The sequence below is a fragment of the Orycteropus afer genome, unplaced genomic scaffold (genome assembly GCF_000298275.1).
Source record: "Orycteropus afer afer isolate SDZICR_OR568_19922 unplaced genomic scaffold, OryAfe1.0 scaffold00006, whole genome shotgun sequence".
NCBI classification, from domain to species: domain Eukaryota; kingdom Metazoa; phylum Chordata; class Mammalia; order Tubulidentata; family Orycteropodidae; genus Orycteropus; species Orycteropus afer.
In genome coordinates this window covers 7612309-7636108 of record NW_006921593.1, presented here as the reverse complement: position 1 = coordinate 7636108, position 23800 = coordinate 7612309, and the positions used below count along the sequence as shown (strand labels likewise).

Sequence of the window (23800 nt, the reverse complement as noted above, 5' to 3'; positions counted from 1 at the left end):
GGTTCCGCTGACCTGTCTGCGCCCGATGGTGGCCACCCACCCACCCCCGTCTGACAAACCCCATCTGCCTTGGCCTGACTGCTCATGTCCTCAGTGACCTTTCCGGTGAGGCCACACCTGCCCTCCCCTCCCCTCATGCCCACAGGCGGCAACTTTAGATGCAGATTTCCAGCCTGGGGTCCGATCTGCAAAATCGGATGATTCTCCATTTGGAAAATAAAAATAAAAAAACACAAGCAAGGAAAACAGAGTCCTATCACGTAAGCGCTTGTTCAGGGAAAATATGACCTTAAGGATGCTGTAATGGGTTGGAAAAGGCTCCTTAGAGTTGAGCGGGCTTTGGTGAAAAGCCCTAACATTCATTGCATAGTTGAAGGGTTTAGCTGTCTATAACAATATATGGGAACACAGTCGGGCCGACCGCGTTCACGGCTATGAAGTTTGCAAATAGTACATTTAAAGAAGTATTCATGTATTATGTTACTTAATCTTTTATCTACTTACATTTGTACAAAGTAAAGCTTTCATCTTACCCTTTTGCATATATGAACCATTAGCCCGTGAAGCAACCTTTGTGTACAGAACTTTGTACAGGCCCCCCCTCTTCTCAATGGAAACGGCTTCGCACCGTGGATTGTGTGAACTCCCCCCGCCCCCCCAAACCATTATCAAATCTGTGTGTGTTGTCTTGACGGTTTTGGTTCAAATCAAAAAGTTTTATACGAGAGAAAAAAAAAAAAAAGGAGACTTAGGAATAGAAGACTTGGCTAAAAGATCTGAAAAATTTCAACGTAGAATATACAAAAACATTTCAAAATCTGCACTTGGGTCTGTACATTTTTTTACAAAGGGCTGAGCCGGGGGCTTGCAGGCGCCCAGTCTGGGCCGAGCCCTGGGGCTTGCCTCGCCCGCCCGCTCGCTCCAAGGCTCCAAGTCTCGGGGTGGCTGCGGAGGGTCTCCGGCTTCCTCTCCCCGCCCCGCCTCTCCTCATCGGGCCTCGATGTCCTTCAGGGTGTGGGACGGCGGCCGCTCCCTCATCTCGGCCGACAGAGGCGTGGTCCTTCGCGGGGAGACCGGGCGGCCCCCCAGCGTGGAGATGAGTGGCGGCGGCGCGCTCAGCGCGGCCGTAGGGGGCGTCTTGTTGAGCAGGCCGTTCTGGTGGCCCGCTGTGGGGCTGATCCTGGGGTAGTGCATGCTGGGTAGCCCCGGGGTGAGGAGGCCCGGGTGGGGCAGGTGTCCGTCCAGGGAGGCGGGGTGCACCGGGTGGAGCCGCGCGTGCTCGTAGTCCTCGCGCAGCACGTGCAGGCGCTCGCGCTCGTCCAGGTGGGCGCCGCGCTCATGCTCGCGCCGCGGGTCCACAGACAGAGGGTGCGGGTGGTGGTGGTGGTGGTTGTAGTCGTGAGGCTCCCTGTCCCGGAAGGAGCGGTCGGCGTCGTACAGCCGGGGCGTCGACAGGCGGTGGAGGGGGTCGCTCCGCAGCAGGAAGTCCCTGCCCAGAGGGTCTCTGCGGTGGATGTCCAGTTCCCGGTAGGGGTCCCTCAGGGGGTCCCGGATGGGGTCCCAGTGGAAAGAAGGGTACGGGAAGCGTTCTCCGCCCGGGATGGGGCTGAGGCCCATGAAGGGCGTCATCATGCGAGTCCTGTCCAGGCTGCTGATGCTGTTGACCGGGTGGATGCCCGCCACCCCCACCGCCATGGGCATGGAGGCCAAGGGCCCCGGGTGCACGCTCGACGAGGAGCTGGGAGGCGGCGGCTCCGCGGCCCGGTGGGTCTGCGGGGCCTCGGGGGCCAGGTCGTGGTCCTCCTTCCGCTCCTCCTTCACCTTGACCTCCGCGCTCTTCTTGGGGTTCTCGTAGGCCGGCTCGCCCTTGCGCTGCTCAGCCTCGCGGCTCGAGGTGCTGTTGGGCCTGGCGCTCTCCACTGCGGGGGTCCGCACGTAGGGGGACGGCCCGCGCACCAGCTGCTTGGCCTCGTCGGCCCCAGAGCGCCCCTCGTGGCCGTGCCCATCCTTCTCGGGCAGGTGGCCCTCCTTTGCCTTGTGCTCGTCGGTTGCCAGGTCCTTGCGGGACTCTGAGTGGTCGCGCTCCCTCTCCTTGGGTTTGTCTTTCTCCCGAGCCTCAGTGTTCAAATGACCCCTCATCTGTTCGGTGGAGCTGCGGCTGTGTCCCAGGGTATTTACCGGGAGGATAGGTGCTGGTGACGGATGGCTGGAGTGTCTTTTCTCAACGCTTTCCCTGAGGACGAGAGAGGGACACAGGGAGCAGGTGAAATGAGCTTGTAGGCCTGCAGGCGGCGCCAATGAGATGGGTGTGAAAGGACGTGTTCAGGCCCACGGTCGGCCTGCAGGGGGCGCCAATGAGATGGGGGCGTGAAAAGGACAGGTACAGGCCAGGGGTCTGCGGCCACCAAGGCCTCGGACATGCCTCTGCGAGGACACAACCAGCCACCCTGCTCTGCCTCCCCTAGATGTTAGAGCACGCTTTAGGGGTGAAGCCCTAGGAATGAGGAGAGGGGAGAGTCTGTTTTCAAGAGTCACGTGCCTCAACCAAGATCCCAGAGGAAGACTTCAGAACGCCAGCCTGGAATGCCAGCGCTGGCCAGTAAGTCAAAGAGACAATATGGTCCGCCTGGCTCAATTCTCAGGACGATCCGTTTCAAGAACGATGCGTGAAGAGCTCACATGCAAACAGGATTCTCCTTCTAACTCTGACAACACGGAGCCAGTGGGACTTGCACAAATTACCATTAAGAGCCTCTCACCGCTGACATGTGTGACAAATGACCAGTTTCAGGGGAAAGAACACGGTGGATACAGAGCAGTATCCGAGACATGGTGCGTGAGGGAGGGCGGAAAGGAAACTACCATTTCAGAACACTCGGTGCAAAAGATACTCTCTGCATCAGGAAGGGTACCCAAACCAGAGTCCGACGAGACGGTAGAGGCAGGCCAGCAGAAATGCAGGCCCATACACACACAACCTCACAGGCAAAGCGAGGGGACGATTTCCAGGGCATCGGTGAGCAATGAGGTGAAGCCAGGCGGAGAGGCCTGTCCTGGGCCAGGGCTTTAAAGGACCAGGCAGCAAATGCAAAGCAGTGGAATGAAATGAAGATGAAACTTGGAGTCTGGAGGAAGAAGCGGGCAAGCTTTAGCAACAGCCCTGTGACTGACTTTGTGGTGGCAGCAAGAAGCCGAATGTCACCTTGGCTCAGTAACCAGGAACAGAAGACAAGGACAGCGGCAGTAGGAGAATGGCGGAAGTCCCCCTTAAAGCTGTGCTCCCAGCCAGCAGGCAGAAACAAAGGCTGAGCTGAAACAGGAACGTTTAAAAGGTACGGAAAGAAGAAGAGTGCATTGTACTTCAGTTTCCTGACTTTCATCCAAGAGGCCATTTCATGTCCATCGAGAAAAGTTTTGCTGCCACAGGGAGGCAGTTTTCTCTCCAGTGACAGATGGTCTAAAGAGGGCCCATGGTCTAGTGTCTGTCTACTGTTAGGTGGGCCTGACTTCAGCAGGTGACAGGTCAGGCTGAACGTTCTAGATGGTCCTCCCACTGGGTAAGAGATTTGTGTCATGCTGCCTTGAAAGGAAATCTGTCTTCTTCTAAGAAATTAACCAGTTTCCACAACAGCCTAGGCTGAATAGCAGGTAACTTACATACAGAGCCTGCAAAGGTGGATTCCTTTAAATTACTAGGAGGGACAGGGACACAAACACCCCCACACACCCCCACACACCCATAGTAAAGACAAACTAAGACAACTGGCATCCAGTTTCAGTCTTAAGCACCAAAAGGAAATTATGATTAGGTATTTCCTGTTAAGTTTATTTTGTGTACTCGGTGGGTAGTGCAAATGGTTAACGCGCTCAGGTTGGAGGTTCAAATTCACCCGTCTCAAAGGAAGACATAATGATCTACTTGTCAAAAACCAGCCTCTGAGAAGCCACAGAACACAGCTCTACCCTGAACCACGTGGATGGGGTTGCGGGAGTTGGAATAAACTCAACAGCAACTGGCTTTTTTGGGGGGTTCTCTTTGCTTATCAGTTTGCTCCAGAAAAATAAACAAACAACATAAAACAACAACAAACTGTCAAGAATGCTCATGACATTCCTTAGAAGACACGCCCTAAGACATCTTCCACTTCAAGGCACAAGTTCCCCAGTATGGAGGTAAAAATGGTTAGTGCAGTCATCCACCCGCAAAATACAGAAACCCCTCCGCGCTGACGTTTCTCTAAAACTAGGTTAGTAAAATTTCAGTAGTCAGCTATGAGCCCCAGGATTTGAGTTTCAGCAAAATTTAAGGAAAAATATGATGAGGCCATGCAAACGTGACTTTCTAGAAGAAAACAAAAAGAAAGTGGGAGAAAAACCTATGGATGAAGTTAATGGACTACACGAATTGTAAAGCAAACATGGAGCTGATTTCATGCCGTGTGTGTTGGGTCCAAGGTCTGACTCACTGTCTTTTGCAGAAAGAGTTCTACCTGGACACGCTAGTGTTCATGGGAACTGTGGGCATTCTCCATGTCGGACGGCTTCCAAGTTGGGCATGGGCCCCTACCCTATGCTCACATCCTACGGGCGGGAGGCGCTACGGGGCCTGAGGTGTTCGCTTGGGGAGGACGGGCCTGCTGCGTCACCGTGTGGCGGTGCTGTGGCTCTGGGCTGGGTGGGAGGGTGGCCGGCCGGTGACACTGGTGCGTGGTGCAGAGGGGGCTCCCCCGTGGGGGCTCGAGAGCGGTTTCTTTGCGTACCTTTCTTTGTCATCTTTACTAACGGAGTCCCGTTTATCTACATCTCTATCTCTGTCTTGAGCGGCAGCGGACGCGCTGCGCTCCAGCTCCCCCGGCTTCAGCCAGGGCGGAGGGGTCGGGAACGACGGTGGTGTGCGATGCAGCCGGTTCCAGGGCTCGTGAGGGTTGCTAAAGGTCTGCACACTCGGGCCATCCTTGTGGCCGAACACTGAGTTGGGTGCTGAAATGGTGAAGTGGAGAACAAAAAGGTTTCAGAGAACTTATAGCACCTGCCGGAATGAAGGTACTTACCAAAAGCTCCTAACAGCATTCAGACTTAAAATGAATACATATTATTGGGAGCTGGAAAAGGAAAGGAGATTAACAAAATTCATTAGAGGCACGCTTGTCCTAGCCTGAAGAGGTAGCTCACAGCTTGCTTTCTTTAAAAACAAAAAACAAAACCCAAGGCCAAGGGGAAGTGGGGCGATTAAAAAGGAAAGGGATCCAACAGGCAGTGAGAAACCTACCCAAGCCTATTGGTGTAGCATGCAGAGGGCGTGTTATGATGGAGGGACTCAGAGTGGTGTTCAAGGTTATCCCGTACCCTGCAAGGCCCTGGTGCCATGACTGCTACTCCTTCCAGAACCCGAGCAGCCTAAAACACGGGTTCTCAGGGACTAGGCGGGGCCGCTGACCTGAGCAGGTGCCCACAGTCTCCACACGACACTTTTAAGTAAAGAGCTAATTGTGGTCTTGTGCTTGGAGCTGCATCATAGGGCCCTGAACTGGCAGGATATTATCTATACATGAAAGACAACAAGGGAGATATTCAGATACCAAAACGATGTTGTGAGTATTTAGGGACTGAAACAACACAGGTGCTGTAACCCTCTGCCTGACAACCGTTCCAATAGCAGAAAACGGCAACATCCTTCCAGATTAAGGAGAATTTTTTTTTTTTCCTCCTTAGTACACAATTATGAAATGTTGGCAACTCTTGGCTGTCCTAAGCCTAGTGTTTCTGCTGGTGTTCCTCACTGAGCTCTGTCAGGGCCACTTATGCCAAAGGGAAGACAAAACTGCACACTGTTTCCACTTCTAATGGGCGTGGTGGCCAAAGGCTTGGGCAGCAGAGACTGACGGTAGATGAAACCATGAACTGAAGTAACCTTGCGGAGTTCAATCAATCGCAGGACCACCCCTGACCTGCAGCTACATCTATGCACAGAGGGCTATACAGGCATTCCTCGTTTCATTGCGCTTCGCAGATACTGCACCCCTTCCCCACCCCGAGTGGAAGGTCTATGGCAAGCCTGTGTTGAGCAATTCTGTCAGCACCATCTTTCCAACAGTATGTGCTCACTGTGTGTCGGTTTGGTCATCCTCAGTGTTTCACACTTTTTCGTTATGCTCCTGCACACGTAACAGGCTACAGTGGACAGTACCCATCAGGGGACCAAAAATCCGGGTGACGCATTTTATGGCGCTCTTTGCTTTATTGCGATGATCTGGAACCCACAATACCCTCCAAAGTATGCCTGTACTTCCCATGAGCATTTTGTTGCCAGTGCACCTGCGTACCCAACTCCTTCGTTCACGTTTGCTTTTGCAAGGATAACCTAAGAATGTTAATCCAGAGTATCGTTTCCTTTGATCTAGAAAGGTCTTGAGCCAAATACAGGTCAGAGCAGATCAACAGTCCAAGACAAAGTTTAAGAAGTGAGAGGTACTCACTAACTGAAGGGTTTCCAAGTCCCCCGAAGGCATTGCCACCAACTGCTGCTAGGCCTGTGAACGTTGAAGGCCGGTTAAAAGGCTCTGCAAACCAGATGAGGAAGAACAAAATAGTCCTCAGTCTACACGTGAGGGACATAAGGGTCGCCGAGGAGCCGGCAGTGTGTGAACCTTCCCACCACCCCCAGCCCTGGATGTCCCATGCCTCCTACTGGATTTTGTACAAGGTTTTCATTGCATTTGGGTTTAGGCCTTTTTGGTTATAAAAATATGTCTGAGGGCTGTTTTTCTACAGCTGTGCCTTTGGCACCATTCCTCTTTGCCCAGTGGGCAAAGCTGCAATGTTCTTAGTTCCCCTCCTGGCCCGTTTCTCCTTCCCAGTGGGTACTATAGCCTCTAATGGAGCAGAAGGCCATGCGTGTCTTAAAACACAGTCCTTGATGATGAACTTCTAAAGGAACACACACTGTCTATCCTGCCGTCACGCACACCATTGCCTGTACCTGCATAAACACTTGCAGGAAATATCAGATAAACAAACAGAGGGAGGACAAAGCAAGCCCTTGTACTAAGAAAAGATAAATTAATAGGGCAGTGATATGCAAAGTAATTTAAAAAGAAAATAAAAAGAGCAATGTCTCCTCCTAGTATCATCTTAGATGCTCTGGTAGCGTAGTGCCTAAGGCACTTGAATGCTAACCAGAAGGCTGGTGGTTCAAACCCACCAGCCACTCCTTGGAAGGAAGGTTGGGCAATCTACTTCCATAGTGATACTGCCTTGGGAACCCAAGGAGGGACCACTATGAGTTGAATCTAACTCAGTGGCAGTGAACTTGAAAGCATCATCTTCTCTTTCCACCTCCTATAGGTGAGTTCAGATATGGGCCACGCATTCACTCTCTTTCTCCAATGGCTGCTGTAAATCCGGATTCCCTGAGGTACCAAGGCATGGCTTTGGCCCACTGCACTGTGAGTTACCTCAGACAGAACCCTCACAGAGGACAGGTCGATCCTACAGGTGGACGGCAGGTATTGGTGCTTCTGACAATACCAGCAACTTCCCTGGGGAGGGAAGAGACTAGGACCCGGCCCCCTTGCTGGGAGGAGAGCAGGACCTGCTCAACAAAGGTTTTCTAAACCCTATGTGTTAGTTCAGTCAAGGATGGGTGACTCACCTAGATGAGCAGCAGGGTTAAGAAAGTTGCTGTGATGAGGAGGCGGCCCAAAAGGGGTCCCAGTTGGGTGTGCAGCACCTATGAAGTCAACAAGACAAAATCAGCCTCCATAGGAAGCCAGCCTCCACAGTGCAGTTGCCACCTAGCTGCATAAGGCCCTGGTGAGACAACATGTGGACATCGGGACGTGGCTGGAGTCTACCCAGGCCTGCGGACAACACACAGGTGTTAAAAAGTTCCTGACAGGAAGCAGATGGTCAATTGCCCCCTTTTCTCTTATACACCTGGGATAGCCACTGCCCAAGATGATGACACATGGTATTGGAAACATCCGGATAATGCTGGGGGAGAGGGGACATGTCTGTAATCAACAAAGTTTGGGGAAGTAAGTGTCCAGCAACTGTTTACTGTAGGCCTTCTTGGAGCCATGAATAGGCTCACAGGCCCACTCATTCTCCAAGGGGCACCTGCTTTGTAGAGCATCTCAGGGGACTAATCCGTCACTTTGAGACCACTGTTCCCGAGTCTCCGTGTTCTTGCCCTTGGCTTGGGAGCAGCTGCAAGAAGCTGTGTATTGGACAGAGCTTCTGGTCTCTCGTACGCCCCTTACTGAAGAGTGATGTCTGTCATGGACCCATGCTGACGGGAGAGACACAGCCCCACGGGACGTACCCTGGGCAGTGAGGACCTTCGGTTGTGGGAGCTGACAGCCTCCAAATTGTCTCAACGTTCAGGGCCAAGAAAAGCTCATTTCTTCATGTTTTGTGTTTTTGGGGGGGTAACCTAAAGTCTTATGACTGTATTGCCTTTCTCTGCCTCCAGGAACTCAGATCTAACGTTGCAGTCTCCTTCCCTTTGCCTGCCCTGATCTGCAGTGCCTCCTCCACTGTCTTCTCCAGGAGACAGGCTTTGTTCTGGACAAGAGTTCTGCCAAGGTCACCTGAAGAAACCTCTTTAGTTTATTCCAGGCACGAGCGCCCACCAGTAAGATCAAAGTGGCCGAGTTTAACAAGAATGTGGGGATTATAATACCAGTCAAACGTTTAGCCAAGTAACCATTCGGGGCCAAATCCCATACGACACTACAAAGGGATTACCTTCCACGCTGGTGTGATAAACAGGGCCTGGATTAATAAATATACAAATAACAGTCCCACAATCCTTTGCATCTTGTCTGAGCTTCTGTAAACAAATGCAGATGCCCATAGGAAAACAGATTAAATGAAGGAGAGCTGTCCCTCTCTATATCCTACTAGAACTCAATTTGTGGTTGGGATTGCTCTTCCCTGAGTGGCCAAGGGCCCGGAGTGCCTGGGTCTGAAGAGGCAGCCACACAGCACAGAGCACCCCTGGACAGTGTCACTCGGTGGTCTGTGGGCACCAAGACAAAGAGGGACTATCACAGAGTCACGGTGTCTCAGGTTCTCTTATACAGCCCTAGGTGGTGATGTGTCCTCACATGGGAAGTGCAGAAATGACACCTTGTTGCCACAAAGCGAACTGAGCCTGGCATATTCATTAGCCATTAACTGTCTTGCCAGCTAAATAAAATGCTGGCCACAGGCTGTCCCTGGAGTCCAAGCTAACGAAGGCTTCAGTGAAGACCAGGCCTTTGCAAAGCCCCAGGTCCCCAGGGATGCCTTGCAGTTTCAGAACTATTGAAGCAAAACAAGGTGGTTCATCTGCTGAAACGGAAGCCACAGAGAAATCTCTATTCCTGTCCAGAAATTGCTCTTAATGTCGCCGTGTCTCAGAGCCTAGATGCTATGGAAACAGCCTTTAAATTATGTCCCTAGACAGACAATCCTGAGACCGTAGCAAATTCCATCCACTCCCAAGGGTGACGCACTAGCTGTGGCAGCCAGGCCCGTTATAATGATCATTTCTTGCAATGTGGGTGTTTCTCTCTTCCCGAATGGAAGAGCCTGGGTCCACCAAAAATGAGTCTTGGATAAAAGCCTGGGAAGGTGGCAGGCAGGGAGGATATGAAACTTGTCCCTCAGAATGAGAAACAGGGAGCCGCATGAATATTTATGTCCAGAGAATAAATTCTGCTGAACACGTGGGGTATGAAGTTATGGGATTTGCTACTGGAGAGACCAGACTGAGCTCAGCGCCACTGTTCACAAGTACTGACTGAGGGGAGCTCTGTGCCAGGGCCTGTGCACCCAGCTTTGGGGAAGGCGGAATGGTGAGGAGCCCCCGACACCAAGGGGCTCATTCTCTTCCACCAAACGTTCCTTATGTTACCGCTGTTGTCTGGGTGCTGTTGAGTTGGGTCCAGCTCATAGTGACTCCACGCGACAGAGGAGCACTGCCCCGAAGAGTTTCCCAGGCCGTGGTAGTTTCGGTCGCCTCATAGGCATGTGAAAGCTGGACAGTGAGTAAGGAAGACCAGAGAATAACCGATGCCTGTGAATTATGCAGTGGGTGAAGAAGACTGCCTTCACCACGGGCTGTCAGGAGAACAGCCAGAATGCTCCTTAGCAGCGAGGATGGCTGGACTCCATCCCCCTACTCTGGACGTGTCATCAGGAGGGGCCAGTCCCTGGAGAAGGACCTTGTAAGCATGGGTCAATGACAAAGAGGAGGACCCTCACTGAGACAGACTGCCACAGTGGCTGCAACAATGACCTCAGCCATGGCAAGGACTGTGAAGCAGTGCAGACCGGGCTACATTTCATCCTGTCTTATACAGGGTCACCGTGCATTAGCACTGCCTCCGTAGCACCTACCAACAACAGTCTCTATGAGAGCAGACTGCCAGGTCCTTCTTGTGGAACTGCTGGGTGGGTCTGGAGTGCCTACCTTTCAGATAGCTGCCGAATGCTACACCACTGTGCCACCAGGACTCCATACCCCTTACAGTAACTACCTCTCATTTGTATGCATCTGGAGAAATGGGCACTGTTACCTGAGGGAGGGTCTCAGTCCACCGCCACTCCCAAAGACACACCTGAGAGACACAGGGAGCGAGTGTGCTCAGAGATTAAGAATGACTGATCTCATGAGCAGGCCTCTCCCAGTGGCTTGACACTGTCCCCTCCATCTCCTCTACCATTACACCCACCAGGCTAGCGTGTTAACAGAGGAAACCAGCAACCAACACATCTATCCTCAGACACAGAACACGCCATCAGCAGCTCTCTTCATTGCATGTCTTCATCCTCACTGTCCTATCACAGCACGACAGAGCCTCCTTGTGCAATATTAGCACGTGCTCTGTGTGTACCAAGAGGAAGGGCAACCATAGCCCGATACGCTCCTGGCATCGTTTCTTTCTGAGTCACCTCTGCAGACTTCCCCGTCTTCTTCAACAGCATCTGGCACGCTCGTGAGTTATACCGGTTTAATACAGAAGCAGATAACGAGCCGTAGCCACGAGTCCCCCGAAGAGAAGCTCATTCCTTCCTGTGTTAACGAACAAGGCCACTTCAGTGAAGAGGGGCCCATTTCACTCACTGTGCTGGAATGCTGCCTGGCAAGCTGGCCTGAGTGGTGTTTTAGGTAGAGACTGAGTGGAGCATGGGGCATGAACATCACTGATGTAGCTCCCTGAGAACAGCCCCCCTCCCCACACTCACCAGCGGCAGAAAACAAAGTTGAAGGCCGTGCCAGGTCGTGGGGGTGGTGGATGGCTCCAAAGAGACTGGGGCCCGGAGGGCGGCTCAGGAACTCGGGCTTCAGTCCAAAGTCCAGCTTGTGCGGGTCTGACTGCATCTGTTTCTAGAACAGCAAGGACAGTGAAGGTGAGCCCCTGAGAGGAACAGCAGGGAAGAAGAACCACAAACTCTGTGACTGAAGCACCAGGCCCGTGGCCCAGTCAGTCAGGGCCATGAGAACATCCAGGCGAAGGGCTGCTCGACCCTCAGGGGACAGAAAAGCAGGCCACCTCACGAGGTGTCAGAACTGGCGACTGACTGGGCAGCCCCTGTTCCTCCCACTGGAAACGTCAAGTGACAAAACCCATTTCTCATCTCAGAGGTTACATGGTTTGAGGACTGACACCAGAACCACTTTACTTAAAAAGGCCACCCCACCCTCCTGAGGTCACTTGTCACGTGGTGCATGTTTTCAAGGGAAAGTATTTTAAAGCTCATTTTATTAGGAATTCCACATGAATAATTTGTGTAAATTAATCGTTTGATGACTCTTTGCTGTACTTTAATAGATCTCACTGCGTTAGTGACCGAAGTTATGAAAAAAATCTCGGCATGCCCACAAGCCAATCTGCCAATGATCACTGTTACATGTTAAAAAAGAAAACCAAAGAAGTGGGGGTACTCATTGAACTAATGGGATTTCTCCCTGTTGCTGCGTGCCCCCCAGTTGATTCTGAGTCACAGTGACCCCCGTGGGACAGAGAACTGGTCCACCGGGTTTTTCCTGGGCTGAGGTCATTACGGGAGCAGACCACCAGGCTTTTCTCCCCTAATTTCCAGAGGAAGTGGAAGGGGTGAGTGCACACCAGTAAACTTGCTCTTGTTGCAAATCTGTGCCATTTCTCTACCCTGTTGGTCTCGATTTCTTTGTATTTATCTACCCTCCAAGCTTATCCTCTGCTCCCCTTCCTCTTGCTGTCAGGTGCCACGGAGTCAATTCTGACTCACAGTGATCCCATGTGACAATGGAGAACTGCCCCACAGGGCTTTCTTGGATGTAAGGAAGAACATCTATGGAAGGAGATCTCCAGGATGGGTAGACTCACTGCCAACCTTTTTTGCTAGCAGCTGAGCACTTAGCCGCTGCACCACCAGTGCTCCTTCCCCTTCCTCTGAGACTGGGAACTGGGTCATAATCTTCTTTCCTGTCCTGCCGCTGGTGTTTTTGAGGCTGGCAGTCCCCTCAACAACTTGTTTTCAAAGGTGCCCCACCTTGTGGACTCTCAACACTCTCCCTTCTGAATGACTACAACTGCCCAGAGAGGCTCTGCCCACCTTGGACTGGATGCACCCTGGAGACCCAAAGCTCTGAGTCCCCATCTCCTGTTCCTACAACATCCTTAGCCTATTTCTGGCTCTCTCTCCCGACCCTCAGTCTCTCCCGAAGCTCTCAGTCCATTCAACCCTATTTGTGCCTCACCTCCGACACCTTCATCTTCTGCTTTAAAACCTGTTCTCAAACAGAGAAGTTGACAAGGTGGCATGCGGTACACCATGGCATGAGAATCAGAGGGACGAGGGAAGTCTGTCAGTCCCTTATCGCTGAGGACCAAAGTCCCAGTCATCCATCACTCCCATTTAAAGGAAAACCTATCCAGGTACCTCGAAGGAGTCCTTGGATGGCACAAACGGTTAAGTGCTTGGCTGTTAACCAAAAGGGTGGACATTCGAGTCTGCCTACTGGTGCCTTGGAAGAAAGGCCTGGTGATCTCCTTTCAAAAGTCAGCCATGAACACCATTTGCAGCACAGTACTGCTCGGACACGCGTGTCCACCACGTGCCTGACTCGATCCAACGGCAATTGTTTGGCAGCCATGCCCCTTGGAAACACACAACACTTTCATCCCTTCTTAGGCACACACAGACCCCCACCTACTAAACTCTAGCACCTAGACGACAGGGGAGATGACCGCCAACTTTGTCTCCACAGAGCTGGCACAGTAACCTGCAGGTGGTAGTGCTCTCAGTAAATATCTGGCGACTAAAAGAACGAGTAAACGAATATTAAAGAGAAAAAGAACAATGTAATTTCTGCTAAAATCTACAGGGAATACTATAATGGAAGCACCATTCTCAAGTAATGGCCAACCCCCCAAACCAAGCTTCTAACTCACTATAAATCTATAAACATCTTTCGAGTCCCTCCTTTCATTTGGTTGCCAAATTATTTCACGCTAATACTGCACGGTACACAGCACAGTCCCATTAACCACAACTTAGGTCCACGGAGCAAAACGGAGCCTGGGGGCTATGAGCACTTGCTGAAGACGGAAGGGGAGCAAAGCTATCTTGTGTTCAAGGGTCTCTCTAATTGAATCGGGATAATGAAAGTTGTAGTCACTGGGGACACTTTCATGGAAAGGAGTTGCTAAAGTGTGCACATATGACATTCTTCATTGTGTTTAAGCGAAGAGGTACTGGAAAGATGCGTTCTACCTACAGTTCTGGGAAGCCCATCACCCACAACGAGAAGTGAATTGAATGAAGCATCAAGATCTAGTTAGCTCTTCCAAGCACACTCATTTTCTAACTAAGCTAGACCCTAAGGTTTCTAATTAAACCTTGCCTACCAATAAAGGGGGAGCTAAAGGAAAAATGAGCACAAGTTACTGCTGGGAGGCTGGGAGGCAGAGGCATTTGGCAACTGCAGCCAAGAATCTTCCAGACTTCATTTACCGAGGATTGCTTTATAACTTTTAACTACGTTGGTTTGTCTGTTTCTTCAAGATCACGTAGCCATTTTTTAAACACTCCTTTTCTGTGAGGACTGCTTTTCTCCTCTTTGATTACTGGTCTTGCGTTACTCTCTTGATCCCGATGAAGCCCCCAAATGCTGTTAAGACTACAAATTGTTTATGGACAAATGGATTCACTTAAGCTTGTTGGAGTTATTTGATTGGTTGGTGTCTCCCATTTTTCCAGGCACAGTAACAGACTGTAAATACCCAGATTGTGAAATTGGTACTAGCTACGGTTCCCTAACTCAATCACCGATGGTGCAACAGGTTACTTGCAGAAGTTCTTAAGCTCCTCCCTACTGCATCAGTATAGGGGTCAAATCCCATGGGATGATTTAGTCTAGCACATAGTACACTTCATAGAGACAATGTTCTACATCCTAGTTTTGGGAGTAGTGTCTGGGGCTCTTAAAAGCTTGTGAGCAGCCATCTAAGACACAACTATTGGTCCCTACTCGCCTGGAGAAGGAACTGGACTACAGGACTAATGGTTTCCATGAACCACTGCGTCCTCCACCTTGAGACCAGAAGAACTAGATGGTGCCCGGCTGCCATATCAAACATTCTGACCATGGTCACCACAGACGGATCCTGACAGAAAGGGAGAAAAACATGGAACAGAACTCCAAATTCTCAAAGAATCCAGACTTGCTGGACCCATTGACGCTGGAGGGGTCCCTAGGACTACTGCCTGGGAGCCTCTCTAAACCTTGAAACTATCCCAAGGCCACCTTTTAAATAAAGAGCAGGTTAGCTCAAAAAGAAAATAATGCCACCCTTGAGAACTGCTCTCTTTTTAAAAATTATCTGAGACCAGATGGACCACACTTAAAGACAGTCTAAGGCACAGATGAGAAGGTTGGGGCAGTGAGACCAAGTTCATGGGGATGGAAAAACTGAAATGCAACAGGAGAGTGTGGACACAACATAAGGGACAGGAGCCAAGTCACTGAGTATTGTGCGTGTACGTTGTTGAGTGTGGACCTGTCCTGCTCTGAATACTTTGGCCAAAAATACAATGAAATATTAAAAAGCAGTAATAAGGAAATAAAGTCCCTCGTAAAGCATGGATGTATTCATTTGTATGATAAAATGTAAGATACTGAAAAGACACCTGTGGACAGCTAAGTTCTGACAAGTGGTGACTGTATTCTTACCCTTGACACTGGTCACTAAGAGAACCAGTGGAAAACCTGAACTCTTGAATGATTCTGACTCACAGAGCCCCTACCTAGGGGACAGAGTAGAACTGCCCTAGAGGGTTTCCAAGGTGATAATCTAAGCCCAAAGCAAACCCACTGTCATTCATCGAGTTGATTCTGACACAGTGTCCCTAGAGGACAGAGTGGAAGTGCCCCAGAGGGTTTCCAAGGCTATAATCTTTGTAGAAACAAAGCCCAAACAAACCCACGGCTGTCCAGTCGATTCTGACTCATAGCATCCCTAGAGGACAGAGCAGAAATGCTTTATAAAGGGTTTCCAAGGCTGTTAATCTTTACAGAAGCAGACTGCCTCATCTGTCTCCCGTAGAGTGGCTGGTGGGTTTGAACCACCAAGCTTTGGGTTGGCAGCCAAGTGCTTCAACCACTGTACCACCAGGGCTCCTGGACAAGTGGGAAGGTCACTGCAAATCAAACACTGCTCCTGGGAGGGTGGTTTTCAACAGCGTGCGCTGCGAACGACGTCTAGGGCACCATCTTCAGGTGGGGCACTCAGCACTCTAACATTTGGCCAAAGCCGTAAAGTGAAAAGATGGCACCAATTCTTACATAAATAAAAACTACACTCTCATTATGTAGTTCTTCCCAGACGCCATGTGTTTGTCACATTCTTCTCCTTCCCTACTCTAATTCTTGGTCACTTAGTTAGATTCTAAAACCTTTCATTGATAATTTAATCCATAAACACTTGGATCAATAAGGTGACAAAAATCATTAAATAAAAGGAAAGACAAACCATCAGGGACTTATTGGTATGCTTTTCTGTTGTCACTTTGCTGGTGGCCTCACTAGTTAATAGTAAGATTCCTGAATGGCTTTTCCAACAGGGACTGGAGCCTTCTTGCCTGCGGGTGTCCACAACGCAGACTCCAAAGCCTCCTTCCCCAGGCTCTCAGGACCAGACCACACCCCCCGAGGCTGCCGCCCTGGCCCTCCCTGCAGGGAGCCGGCACTGACCTTGACCTTCTGTTGGTGATGGTAAATCTGCCAGGCGATGTGAACGTGCATAGCACACCACTTCCCTGGTTTCTGGAACAAGAAAGAACAACGTGGTCAGAGGGGAGCCATTTCAGAGAAAACCACCTTCGAGTCCCCCAAAGTTTGTGGCAGATTTTTGCTTCTGAGGCTCGCTTGCTTAACAAGGGTGCTTTGTCCCCTTCTGGTGCCTTCCAGTGGCTGCGGGACAGGCCTAAGTGGGCTCCACCTCCCCCTTCCTGGCAGCCCTGCTTGGCGAGGACCTCCCCAGCTACCAAGGGCAAGACGGTAAAAGCCTGAACTGCACTTAGAGCTCCCCGTCCCCCTAGTCCCCCTTTCTCTTTTCCGGGGCCAGCTGGCAGCCCCTGTACGGTAGGAAACCTTCTGAACAAAGGCTGCCAGGTTATCATGCAAATCGGCTGTTCAAAAGAGCTAATTAGGGAATGCCTGTGAATCAACTCAAAACAAGCGGGTACAGAACTGAGCCCAACCTCCCCCCAACACTGTGTTTGTTCTTAAACTCCCCAAAAAGTGGTACAAAGAAATTCACTTCATTTTTATGAAAGCCCAAGTCCTGTGAGTGCTTTGCTCACAGCCCACTACGCGGTCATGTCGGGCGCTCTGCTCCTTTTTAAGTAAAAAGAGAAAAGACAGGGAAGACTCCATTCCTTCCTACCCTGAGGCTTCTGTAGGGATCAGTCCCCCCTCTGGGGAGCTATCAATCCACCTCAATGATCCAGGCCTTGCTTTGCAAGCAGTGGGGTTACTGTGTGTGTACCGTCTGATCAGCTATGGGCCGGGCCCCAGATCTTTCCACTTCATTTGTATGCCTGCTAATTAACTGACCCACAGCTCAGTGTGTGCTCAGGAACTGGCGGGTGGATGAGAAGAAACACCGCCCTGTGCCTACCTCGGCAAAAGACACAAGCGTCCGGTCTCTATGTTAAGAGCTGTTTCTGAAATATATACCTCAATCCAAGTCTGGGGTCAGTTCTCTTCTCTTGTAATGAAATTATGGGTCACAAATACTATACTTTGTCATCTAAGGGACAATCTACCCTCCCTTGTCCCTTTAGAGAAATCACATTTGCTCAAGATCTGTACAGAAATGGGTTAAGTATAGCTAGAAATCTATCCTTTCATTCCCCACTGTCCATCAGCCTCTCACCCCCACTCAGCTCAGTCCACATTCATTCATTCATTTCATGGTCACCTACTAGACACTCTGCAGCCAGTCAAACCATCTTGCTGCAACCAGCATTTATAGTTTCCCTTTTCTGTACCAGAATGATGGGTCAAATAGCTGCGGCAAGCCCATATCACCCAATGCAGACAAGGGAGCCATCAGTCAAAACTGACCCAGGCATGGACTGGTCTTTTTTAGGTGCAAGGACAGAAAAATGAAATGAAATCCTAACTTCAGACTATGCTGTTATTGTTGTTATGTGCCGCTGAGTCGGATCTGATTAATAGCGACCCCTCCTTGCGTTTCTGAGGCAGTATCACTATGGATAGTAGATTGCCCTACCTTCCTTCCGAGGAGTGGCTGGTGGGTTTGAACCACCAGCCGTCTGCTTAACAGTCAAGTGCCTTAGGCACTACGCTACCAGAGTACTTCAGACTATAGCTGAAGCCTTTACCCTTTAGTTCCAATTAGTGAAACCTTTTACCGAACTGCCAGTTGAACAAGGCAGTTGAACTCAGCTGAATTGTACCTGGTTTTCACCTTCTCCTCACTCCCGCCCCAAATAGCTTGGCTTCCTCCAACACTGAGCCCCCTCTCAGTCCCACCACCCAACAAACCCAGCCCCGGCCGTCCCGCCGCCGCCATGTCCCGCCGACTCGTCGTGGCTTGTTCCCTGCAATGCATTTGTGTCTGTAACCCGCAGGGAGTCAGACCAAGGCTGCACAACAGTTCTCAAAGAAGCGCTCTTACCCTTAACATGGGTCTGAAAGGGTCTGTCAACTGTGAAAAGAAAATGACAACTTGGTTACACGCCTGTCACTCAAACAATTGCTCTAATTAACAAATTTGTAGTGCTTCATTAGGAGGGGAAATTAAAATGTTAGAATTTTACTTTTAAATGAAGCCCTTTTAGAGAATAATTAACCCATTTTCACACTCGGAGAAGTGCCAAGCGGCCCCGCCCCCACTCCCAGGCCTGGGTACAGCTATACCGACTAGGCCCCTGAAACTTCACTCAAGAGGCTCTGTGCTCAGGCTGCAGGATCCACTCACGTGACACAGGACAAGCATTTCATTAGCTTGGCCGCCCTTCCAAACCACACCAAACGGATCTGAGCGAGAATGGCTTTAGACTGGAGACTTTTAAGCTGGAATGTTAGTGGGTGTCTGGGGGAGCTGTCCTTTCAATTCTAACACACAAGTCACACTAGACTATCTTTACCAAGTCCCTTAATTCAATGGTTATAGGTTACCACCAGGGATTCACCATGTTAAATACGTTCACTAGGCATTGTCAAAGTACTTACATAGCTGAGTCATTTAAAACTTGTACCTAACACTGGGCATCAATTTCTGACTGCCCTTACCCAGGGAGAAAGACAATATTGTAAAAGGTAATCATTTCTCTTTTTTTCACATTGACCATGAAGATGTGCATATGCAAATAAGATACCAATGGGACAAGTTATCTATCATATAACTTCAAATTCTTCTTGGAAGGTGGTGGAAGTGTAATGAATAAAGGATAGAGCCAAAGCACACTGCATATTTTATTGAGTCCTGGGGCACAAGCGGATCCTGGTCCACACTGAGGACACAGGACCGATGTGTCATTTTACTGACATGAAATAAGGAAATACACAGAAACCGAAGATCATTAATGGTTGCCAGGGGTGGGAGGGAGGGGGAAAGAGCGAGGTTTTGCTTTGGGACACTAAGTCATGTTAATGAAGGTCAAATGATTTGCAGGTTAGCAAGACCAGTTCTACACTTGAAGAATGTAGTCAATGTCACTTAATTGTAGCATGGAGATGGCAATGTTTTGTTTATGTATTTTCAGCACAGTTTAAAAAATGAAAGAAAGAAATCAAAGAGGGCCAGAGAGCTCTGTGGTACAGTGACTTCCTGATCCCGGGAAACCAGGGGAGGTATCCTGACTTCTAGAAAGAGAATCACTTAGCACATTCCCATTCAAACATACAGCGAATTCTTTTGTGTGAAAGAAACGTAAGAAGAGGTAGACGCAGCAGCAGCAGCTACTTAAGTTCATAGCGTCCACCTTCTCGGCTCAGACTCAGCCCATCCTCTTTACCCATTGAAAAGCCATGCCTGATGCTGTATGGCCCAGGAGACCAACAGACTTGGTTTCCTAGAAGGGACAGTGACCGCAGGCATTCTCCTCAAACGAGGTAAGAAGCACTGTGCTGCCCTTCCTGTGTTCCCCAGCACACCCTGGTGTTACCTTAGACCAGCCTGACTTTGCACATACCCTCGGGTCCTTCTGGAGGAGAGTGTGTGGGACTGTCCCCGGCCGAGCAGCAACATCGATAGGGTTAGAGGTCTACGAACGAATGAGACCACAGCTTAGGTAGCTAGTAACACGTAACACTTAGAAGCAAGAGATTCCTTTCATTCTAAATTCCAGGAGGCAAATCTGGAGTTTCTGGTTGCTTGTTTTGTTCTGAAATACAAGCGTCCACAGATCCATTTTTCTCACTGATAACCCGTGCTCTTTATGACGACCTTCTGCTCATTTTCTCACGCCACACTGACCAGAGCATGTCTGCTCTGGTGATGGCATCTAAAGGCAGAGAGGTTAACCCTGCCACACCACACTGCACTGAACCAACAAGAGAAGCAACATACTACAAGCACTGACCCTGAAATGCTCCTCCTTTTTCTGAGTTAACTGACAGGGTTGACTGTAATTTCTTTTTCTTTTTGCTTTATCACCAAACACTCCAAGAAATGCTTAAGAGAACATTATTATAATTTGCACGATCAGGTGTTTCTCATCAGAATAACAAAGAATTTTGCAGACATTAAGCGAACACTCTAAATTTTAACTGGCAGACAACAACAAGAATTACACTCAGTAATTACTCATTAGCAGTGGTGGAGATGGGACAAGAGAACCTAATTTAGGGACCACACAGACCTACTATTAAATGATTTCAAGCAATTCTGCTTCCACTTGAGAAAATTGTCCCTATTCCCACCACCGTTCTTAATATCACTAATAATATTAACCTTATCTATAGGCTTTTGTCCTTGGAATTGGGGGGGGGGGAAGAGAAAGAAAAAACCCTACTTCAGGCACAAACAGTCCATTCAAGTGGGGAGAGGGTTCAGAAAATAACACCAGGCATTTTATTTAATAAATCAGCGCTCCTACAAATCTGTCCACACCAGGAAGTTAGACTGATGTGGCAAATGAGCTCGAGTTAGGGCACTGGGCTTGCCTATAAAGAGGGGAAAGGGAGAAAAAAAAGGAAAGAAAGAAAGAAAAGCAATCAACTGCAGTACAACTAACAATTAAGCTGGAGTTGTTAACAGCCTGATTTGCATACATATGAAGAACTTCACTAATGAACTGCCATCTACATACTCAATCAGGAAGACGGCCTAGAAAGGCCTATTTCAACACCAGGAGAGACACTTTCTTGCCCAGATGTAGTTTTCTGTGTGATTGGATAATTGTGAGTGAGGGAAATAGTCTAATTTATTAAATGACCTACCAGTCTGTTTGGGGAGGCACTAGAGATGTGTTCCGACCTACAGGGAGCAGGCTCAGGGGCTGGGGGAGTGGCGAAGGGCAGACTGCGGGGAGGGAGTCTACAGATTTTGCCATCATCTCACCCCAGGATGGGAGGTGGTGATGTGGCCTGTGTGAAAGCCCCGTGAACCTGTAACCTTGCGGTCTGGCTGCATGAAAACAATTCCATGCAGGTCCCTGTGGTTTCCGAGGCATCGCCATCCCAGTTTCTCTTCCCCTGTTGCTAGTTTTGGGCAACATGCCTTGAGAAGTGCGGTATGTGCTTGTCCTGGGAGATTCTGGCCCAAATCTGGTGTTTGGCCTCAACAATGAGACGGGGAGGGAAAAGAAAGAAAATCAAAGGCACACGCAACATCAATTCCTACTTTAAAAATCGGAGAGGAAAATAAGGATGCTGTGGTGGTTGTTAGGTGCCTTTGAGCCGGCCCCAGACTCAACACACAAGGAGATCAGATCGCAGTGATTCACAGGGTTTCCACGGGCTGATTTTTCGGAAGTAGATGGTCAGGCCTTTCTTCCTCTGTTTTAGTCTGGAAACTCCCGTGAAACCTGTCCAGCGTTCTAGTCAACACGGAAGCCTCCAGGCACAGACGGGGGCAGCTGTGCATGAGGCGGCCAGACAATGAACACAGTCTCCCTCCCAGAAGGCAGGAATTACGCCACGGACCCACCGCTGCCCCCTAAACCAAGTGCGGCTCTCTTTTGTACCGTTATCGACATGAGAAATACGTTTCTCTATTTTGGCATGAAAGCAAAATAGGAACTTAGCTATATTTAAAGTCCTACACAGAGAAAGAGTGTCTGAGAATCCCTCTTCAACCCTGCCCTGCACTGACAGTCCCCACCCAAAGTGAACTGGAACTGACCAGGCTGTAAATAACTTAGTCCTTATAAAGGGTAAACGTTGAATTTCGCACTAGGATGTTAGTAGTAACTGATGCCAGAGTCTTGACTTTGGCAAGTGTGACTATGGATGAGCAGTGGGAGAGCTGAGAGAGAGTGGAGGGGAAAAAGGGGCCAAAAAAGGTCACCGGCTGCCCTCCACCTGCAGGCTGGCCCTATTTGCACATGGATGGGGCTGATGAGGGAAACAAGAAAGAATCTTCCCCTACACAGTTAAGAGGGTACAGTTTTGATTTTAATGGCAGGAGTTTCTTTTCTTCATTCAATTAAAATCAATAAAGACTCAGATTGGCATCTTAGTGAATAGTATAGAACCTATTACTGTATTTAAGTACAGTATGGCTGGTGCATACTGTTAAGGATGGCTGGTGCACTTACGTCTGATATTTCACAAAATTCCTGACCAGAGGCTTATGCCCACAGAATCTGCGGGAGGGGGAAAAAGGCCTTGATCCTGCACATTTTAACGAGCACAGATAAATCCTTGCTCAACTGAGATTACACGGATATTCCAAGCTGAAAATTAAATGTTGGCTCAGGTGTTCCATGACACAGAGCGGAAGGAACACTCTGCCTCTAACCCTAAGAGTTCCTTGGGATCAGAACTGGTCACTGGGCAGTGGACAGGATGCAGAACCCGCTGGCGCTCCTAGCCCGGAGTTCACTTACAGACACGCTGCGTGTGTTTCCACCGGAAGCTTTCTTACCTTCGGCTGGAACGCTCCTTGTAGTGAACCAAAGGGGCCAGTGGGTGCAATCATGGGGGGGATGCCCGAAACTGCAGGAGGGTAGGAGTGGAAGAGCTGTGGCCAGAGACGGAGAGGGAAAACAGTTTAGTAGGAGGCAAATGGCATTTTCCAATTCCCTTCCCATCGAAAGACATCAACATTAGCAAGCCAAGTAATCTCACTTTGATGCTATTAGTCAAAGAAGCCAGGATGAAATGATCACACAGATGTGCCATGAATGTTTAACTGAAAAAGTTAAAAGTAGTTCAGAATCAATCAGCCAACAAATGATGTCCCAGATGAGGACATCAGGGGAAGGGAGCCTTTCTAATTATTAATTGTTAAATTGGATCGAAGTCCTAAATGGTTAGAGACTTTAATGCATATCAAAAACAGGAGGGGTGCTGAGCCAAGAAGATGCCCAGAAAATTACAAGTTAATTAGAAAAGAGAGAGAGAGAAGGGGGGGAAAAAAAGAAAAGAAAAAGAAATAAATAAGAAAAAGCAGCAAGTCTAAGAGTTCCAGGATTTTCCACCATTAAAACTCAATCAGTACTTTTAGATTTTTAATAGTTTGTGGAGGAAATAAGAAGATATTCACAATCCTTGCTTCATTATTCTAGAAGTGGTAGTTCCTGAAGACAATGTAATTCTCCTCTGAAATGATGACAAATATTCGTGGACGGCTGACATAAAATGATGCATAGATACTTTCAAGGAGCTGCCCACTTTTCTTGAAGGTGCCTGACAGGAGCAGGGGGCTAACCCAAGTTGGGGAGAAGTCTTATCTAACTGCCTGCTGTACTTGGTGCTGCTCAGAGTTTGGGGGCAAAGCACTTCTCTGTTGCTTTGTGGGTGGGGACTCTCAGGACTCGTTCTGAGTGGCTTCTGGGTCCCATGCCAGGTTCTGAGAGGCTGCTCCAGCCAGGCCCTTGGCAGGTCGGTCTGACCACTCAATGGGAGAGGAGGAATGAGTCTGCATTGAGAAGATGAAGTTTACTGAATTGGAAGCTCGTAGAAGACACAGCGGAGGAAGGAAACACACAGCCATTCTGAAGACAATGGAAACCCCCTTTGCCTCCTAAACACTGAGTGTTCTGAAATTCTCTTGTTCTGCCTCCAAAGACTCTGATCAAACACCAGCTGTGTAAGTAACACCTCACCCTTGTGGTTGCAAGATCT

The 23800-nt window shown here is 49.4% G+C and overlaps 1 protein-coding gene across 1 annotated transcript in view; it reads right to left on the bottom strand.

The window, feature by feature from the left end:
• Positions 1 to 987: 987 nt before the first annotated feature.
• The window catches only part of AUTS2 (activator of transcription and developmental regulator AUTS2), a 1395185-nt gene continuing 1372372 nt past the window's right edge, over positions 988 to 23800 (bottom strand). The window contains exons 11-19 of the mRNA XM_042780996.1: positions 22599 to 22694; positions 19702 to 19773; positions 18183 to 18212; positions 16229 to 16300; positions 11236 to 11377; positions 7652 to 7729; positions 6477 to 6560; positions 4761 to 4980; positions 988 to 2233 (exon numbers count right to left, since the gene is read on the bottom strand). Of these exons, the coding sequence (XP_042636930.1) occupies positions 988 to 2233; positions 4761 to 4980; positions 6477 to 6560; positions 7652 to 7729; positions 11236 to 11377; positions 16229 to 16300; positions 18183 to 18212; positions 19702 to 19773; positions 22599 to 22694 (2040 nt within the window). The remainder of the gene's footprint in view (positions 2234 to 4760; positions 4981 to 6476; positions 6561 to 7651; positions 7730 to 11235; positions 11378 to 16228; positions 16301 to 18182; positions 18213 to 19701; positions 19774 to 22598; positions 22695 to 23800) is intronic.